This window comes from Bidens hawaiensis, unplaced genomic scaffold, assembly GCF_021521415.1.
Source record: "Bidens hawaiensis isolate Kalapana, Puna unplaced genomic scaffold, B.hawaiensis_p1.1 tig00037789_1, whole genome shotgun sequence".
Classification (NCBI taxonomy): domain Eukaryota; kingdom Viridiplantae; phylum Streptophyta; class Magnoliopsida; order Asterales; family Asteraceae; genus Bidens; species Bidens hawaiensis.
Genome location: NW_027496619.1, coordinates 171,243 through 178,034, shown reverse-complemented (window position 1 = coordinate 178,034; position 6,792 = coordinate 171,243). Strand labels below are relative to the sequence as shown.

General features: G+C 35.9%; 1 protein-coding gene across 1 annotated transcript; it reads right to left on the bottom strand.

Annotated features, from left to right (window-relative positions):
- Nucleotides 1-293: 293 nt before the first annotated feature.
- LOC143589736 (uncharacterized) lies at nt 294-995 on the bottom strand. The gene has a single exon (XM_077070419.1). The coding sequence runs from the start codon at nt 993-995 to the stop codon at nt 294-296; it is 702 nt and encodes a 233-aa protein (XP_076926534.1).
- Between the last annotated feature and the right edge of the window lie 5,797 nt (nt 996-6,792).

The following is a 6,792-nucleotide window of genomic DNA, read 5'->3' as shown; positions in this document are numbered from 1 at the left end:
TTAGATAGTGGGAATATGACTGGAACTCTGAATAGGAGATGCACAAGATGTTTAAGGTTTAACATTAGTAGCAAGTGATTAAGCAGGTTTAGCAAAGAACACTGGAGCTGGTTGTGGTGAAACTTGTGAAACTTGACCTGAGCGGATTTAAACATTGAAAAGTTGCTTTGAGGTTGAAACTGTTGTTGTCCCTGAGTTGCTTTGAACATTGAGAAGTTGTCTTGTGAGATAAGTGCATTATGTGTAGCAACACTGTAGCCCGCTTCATTGTAGGAGTTTGCATGGTTTATGGCCTATTTCTTGGCATCCATGTCACAAGCCTTGATGATTGCCATTACTTCAGACAGAGTCAGTCTGTTGAGATCCTTCGTTTTTTTGATTACTGCAACGTTCATATCCCAACTTTGAGGTAAAGAGTTTACTAGTTTATTATTTGTCTCAGCTGCTGTCAGATTAATAGTTGCAGATCTCATCTCAGTCACAAGAGCTATGAACCTATGCAGCTGTGTTTCCAATGACTCTCCTAAAATGTGATTAAACATGTTAAACTTTTGCTGCAACAAATCTTGATGACTTCTCCTCATGTCTTCATTACCCTCATACACCTCAATCAAGGCTTCCCATAGTGCCTTAGCAGACTGCAGTTCCCTAAAACCCAAGGCAATATCAAGTGAGAGTGTCATAGTTAATGTTGAAAGTCCCTTTTCATCTTTTTCTATTTTCTCAATATCAGTATCATCATACAGTTCAACATGCTTCACAGCAATTTCCTGAGTGTTCTCACGTTGGTAGGTGATGACTTGAGGACCTCTAACAATACTTCTCCAAACTTTAGTATCTTTCATTTTAACGTATTTCTCAAATCTGAACTTCCAGTCGCTATACCCTTCATGAGACAGCAGACGGGGTATGTGAGTAGTAGTTCCCATTATGGAGTCCAGTTCTTGATGTAGCATAGCGTTTATTGATCCATTACCATTAGTTAGTTGTTCCATTTTAATCAGTAACAGTAATAGTGATATTGGTCAAGTAAATAAAGTCCAAGTATTAAGGTCCAAACAGAACAGGTCAGGCCCACGTGAAGAACCAGCTGAGAATAGTCGGCGTTAACCGAGAACAAATCAAGTCACCAAAGATCAAGTCAATCGAGAACACTAGTTGACCGAGAACAATTGATGACCGAGAACACTTTATGACCGAGAAAACCAAATTTTGCCCGAGAACCAATAAATCTGACCGAAATCGATGAAGTCAAGCCGAGAACCCTTAAAAATGACCGAGAACGATGATTATTTGTTCAGCAAATTAAAGTCTTTGGCCGAAATCCTTGAATTAACCCCGAAATCAAACAGAATTGCTCGAGAACAAGGTTTGCTAATTTAGATAAGAAATCAACTAAATCCCGTGAATTAAGGGATTTAAATTGTTTCCAACCGAACGAGATCTATTACCAAAATTAACACTCTTTCTTCACCGATGCACTATTCACCAGAACATAAACCCAAAACACCAAGAACACCCGAAACAACAATGAACCAACAGATCTTAAATTATTTGATATCACAACCGAACCTAGAATAGGTCAATAGGCTCTGATACCTTTTGTAAGTCCAATGACGAAACTTTCAATATGATATCAATAATCTCGATGTTATTGCGGAATATAACACGAGATGATTCAAGATGAATAACAAAGAACTCGTAAATCACACCGGTATTGCTTCAAAACATACGTATATAGAACGTCTAATGCTTAACCAAGCTTACACAAAACTCGTCCAACTCAATTATATGGAACGACCAACATAAACCCTATGCATAACATCTATATTTAGGAGAAACCACAACCTAGCCCAACAATAAGCCCAAGCCCACCAAGATCACAAGTTGATCTCAGATTACATACGCACATACAAAACACAATAAATATTAAACATCGACTAAGTACAAACCAACTAAATGTAGACCCAAAAAATTTAAATCTAGAAATGCTCATGGATATTTACTCTTCAGTTAATCATTTCTGGACCATCTCTCAAGCTTAATTTGAGGTAATTGATTTCATTAAATAACGATGTAGATAAGTCATGATTTATAATATGCTCAACGAATAAAAAACTCATTAAGTAATCTCCCATAAAAGTCAGTTTGATTAAAGCATTTCAATGAACAAATATACACACAACCACCATTACATACATTTACTTGATCCTAATATATATACATACAACCATACACAAAAACTTATAGAATAACCATAATATAAAATGAAGAAATGTGAAATTAAAGCTAAAACCTAATAAGATCTGTAAAACATGGTTCCATTAAACCTTAATCCACTACAAAAAAGATTGCAAGATGGGACTGAAAAATTAGTCCCTAATACTCTTCAATCACTTCCTAATGGTTATCGGGGACTGATTTGCCAGTCTCTAGCCAGTATCAGATGTCCAGTCCTAGATAGTGGTTTTAGTCACTTAAAATCAGTCCCTGTTGTATGGCACCAACAGGGACTAACAGTCAGTCTCTAATACATAATAATTCAGTCCATAGTATGTCTTCATGTACCATGTGATTTCAGTCCTTAATAAATTTCTTTAGTAACAACAAATCAGTCTCGAATACTATGTTATTTACAGTCGCTAATGTACAACTTTAGGACTCAAAATCAGCCCTCTAAATATGTTTATATTATCCCTAATATGATTCATTAGGCACCAACAGGTTACTAAAATTAGTATTAGAGAATTAGTCCTTGGTATTACTGAAGAAAAGTATTCAATTATGAGACGTTTCTACCATTTAATAGTAAGCATTCTTAACAAAATCTTAAACCCTAAACCGATAACAAGAAAATTAGAAGTAAAATGGTGCCAATGAAGCAACACGAATTTATTCCATTTTCATATTGTCTTCTTTTTAGTGTTTGTCTTACACAATAAAAAAGGCATGCAAAATTTTCTTTTACAATGGCTATGAAATGTTTAAACATACCTTTAAAGTTGAGGGTGCCTCGAGAACATCTTGCAAATCTGATCCAAAACATGATACAAATAAAGTGAAATAAAAAAAGAAGAATAATTCTCATTACACAAGTTAAAGGGTGTTCAGGTGTTGGAATCAATTAAATATATAACTTTAAAAAACAACTTTATAAAAAAAATGTTACGCTAAACAAATCTCGATGTGACAAATCACACTGATAATGAGACAAAACATCAAAAACATGAAACACCAGTTAGGCCAATTAAAAGTCCTTTCCTTGTAGAAAATGATAACATACACGTAGGGGTATAAACTAGCCAAGGCGAGCCCGAGGTTGAATAATTACATATAAGATAACTTATATTTTTAGTTGAGCTCTAGCTCGGTTTAGCTTGTTGCGAGCTGTTTTTCTAAAGCTTGAGCTCGGCTCGTGAGACGTTTTTTAACTTTGACTAGACTCGTTTATTATTTATTAATTATTTTATAACATTTTCATTTAATTTTATATATTTTCTTATAGCCTCATTTAGGCTCGAGCTCGGGCTGGATTAATAGAGAAGTTTCTTCTAAGGCTCGAGCTAACTTAAGCTCGGCTCGCTTTATGCTTTTGATAAGACAATCTTGAGTAGCTCACGAGCCGGCTAGGCTTGTTTGCACTAATTGATACACACAGGTCCTTGCTACATGAACTGGAAATTTCTCAAAGCACACTAATTTATTTTTGTGTTGAAAAATTGTCAAAAGTTGATACAACTTTAAAAGTTAATTTTGAAGTTGAGAAAAACCAATTCCATTCTCTAAAATAAACAACTTGAACAAGTTTTAAAGCTCAGAAATTGTCATAAGTTATGTTCTAGCACAACTATTATCAATTTGAAAGGAAGGTTACCTATGTTTTAAGGCTGAGGGGTGTGGAGCGCGAGAAAGGGCGCGTGAGGCCATCTGCTCGCGCCCCGGGGCGCGAGCACCACACCACCGAGGCGCGAGAGGGGCGCGAGAGGGGCGCGAGCGCGGATTTCCAGGCGGGCGCAAGGGTGATCGCGGGAGAAGAGAGAGGAAAAGCTGGTGGGCCCACCCAAAAGAGCCGTTGAGCTCGGGTATTTTTTTAAAAAAACCTTTACAAAATCCTATATAATACCCCTAAATCAACCCATTTTAACCATATCAAACACAACTTCAATCTCCAAACTCATATATAATATCCCAAACTCCTTTATAAAACCCAAAATTTTTTTCCTATATATAACCCATTTCATATAAATCAATTACCACAACTTCAAAAAAAATCCAAAAACAACCCATCTTGTATTAGATTAGTTTTATTATTAAATATTATTGTTTGTTTAATTTTTAGTATGTTTTTTTTTATTATGAATTTTCAAAAAAATGTGTGTTTTTTTAAATAATTTCTTGTTTTTTTAATAATACGTTTTTTTAATACATTTATAAAAAAATAAAAAAATAAACCGCTCGCGCCCCCTCTCGCGCCCCTCCACACCAGGGCCAGGGGCGCGAGCACCACAACCAACACCCATCTTATCAAGTTTCTCTCTCTGCCACACATCACAATATTATTGGCTGGAGCCCCCACTCGCGCCCCCTCTCGCGCCCCCCACACCCCTCAGCCTAACTCTGTAGTTATCATATCCAAACAGATTAATACCAAATCCCATTGCCACACATCCATGGAGCTTATTATGGTTTTCTGTAGTTAGATATTTTACAAACATGCAAATACTCTGAAGCGAAGACATGCAAAACAAATATTAAGTCCCTACATATGCATAGATAAAGCATACATATACTAAATACTATTGTTATCAAAAGTCAAAGTACTGAAATTATAAAATAAAGTATATTTTATGGTTTCATGGGAAAACTATTATGATTGTCATTCAAAATGTATATAAACTATGTCCAAAGGGTTTTGTTCTAATTTGTTCAACAAAATTTCATAAAAGAACTACACTAGGTGAAGTAGGCATTATAGTTGACTATATGTTATACTTTCAAGCAAGTTCAGTATATTAATATAATTTTGTAATTATCATAAGCACATTGTTGCAAGTTTTCATAATTTTAGTACTTAAACACAAATGTAACCTGTGTGGTGCACCATAACAGAATTAAAAGGAAAAAAATCCTATAACCATGTCCAGATTTCTTAGTTTAACAATTATCAATGAATGTGAAATTGAGGAAGAATCAAATTCCTTACCACATATTTCAGTCCTGCGTCTCCCTGGCTCTGGTTTGCCGCCACACACATCCGCAAACACCAATGAGTCTCCATATTTCCAGTCTTGGCCGTCACGAACCCTAGTTCAGTTCCGTAACCACCTTCACCGTTGCGGCCTCAACAAACCCTCTCCACTAAGACTCACATTTACCGTTTATACATACAGGCCCAGCTCCGAAAATGCGAAAAATTTTTGGGCCAAAGGCGAAATTTTTTTTTTGGCCTTTAGTAATAGGAACATTTTTTTTGGGTTTAAACAATTTAATTCCAAATGGGCTTACTTTATTATGATTTGAGTCGTGTAAAAAAATTTTGTAAAAAAATATGCATAAAATGTCTGAAATAAGATTAGAACCCACAACCTTTTGGTTAGATACTTAGATGTCATACACATTACCACCAGACCAAGTTAGTAGTCATGTAATTGTGTTGAAACACAGAATATACATATATTTTTTCATATAGGTAAATATAATTTTAAAAAAATTTGGGCCTAGCGGGGTGTCGGGCCTGTGGCCGTCGACTACCCCGCCATACCCTACAGCCGGTTCTGGATACATAGATAGCGGAATCGTGTAGGGAAAACATGAGAGGAGGTGGTTACGGAAATGGGAGGAGGGATATCAAAATTTTTATTTTTAATAAAGCTAACGGGGAAACTCAATTTTTTTCAAACCATTTGTTAATTATTTTTTAAGTAAAGTGTCATTTTCGTCCTACGGTTTGGCAAATAATGCGAATTTAATCTAAAAAGATTGTTTTTTGCATACGTGTCATCCGCATTTTTCATTTTTTGTCAATTATATCCCAAATCGCATGCCCCCTCAGATGAGGGGCTGGGGTGTATTTGGGGAAAAAGGAAAAAAAACAAGGGACAAAACTACCTTTCTTGTGAGTGCACACTGATAAGTGTGGGTTTAACTAGAGATGAGGTCGGTATCGTACCTGTACCTGAAATTACCCGTACCTAAAATCAGTACATCTATGTACCCGTACTTAATTTTATGAAGTGGGTACGAGTACGGGTAAAAATACTTTCGGGTACAGTACTCGCTTTGGAACCACATTGTTCTTTTTAAAAAAATCTCCACTAAACTTAGAATCGGTACCGTATAATACCGACAAACAATTATGTATTATACCACAACCAAAACTTAATATTAAAACTAAAATGAAATAAACTATAATATAAAATTCGTTCATAATCAAGTCATAAAATTCTATATATATACAAAGTCTTCCCAAATTTTGTTGGTGCATTTTGTGACCGTCACTATGCAATTCCGACTAGTTGGGGAGAAGTTGTGGAGGGAGCCAACTTCGTCATAGGTGAAGTTAGAACAACTTCATGTGTTGGTGTAGTTAGAACAACTTCACGTGTTGGTGAAGTTCGGATAACTTCACCATAGGCCCAAGCCCAAGCCCAAGCCCGCATAGATGTTTATCTATATATATATGTATGTTATGTTTAGGGTTAGGAGTTGATCAGAAAAGAGAGAGAAAGAGAGAGAGAGAGAGAGAGAGAGAGTAGAAAAGTTGTCTAGAGAAAACAGATAGCGAGAGTCGCT

Bases quoted from the DNA above. Each gene is read 5' to 3' on its own strand.
- LOC143589736 (XM_077070419.1), bottom strand. From the start codon at position 995: ATGGAACAACTAACTAATGGTAATGGATCAATAAACGCTATGCTACAT.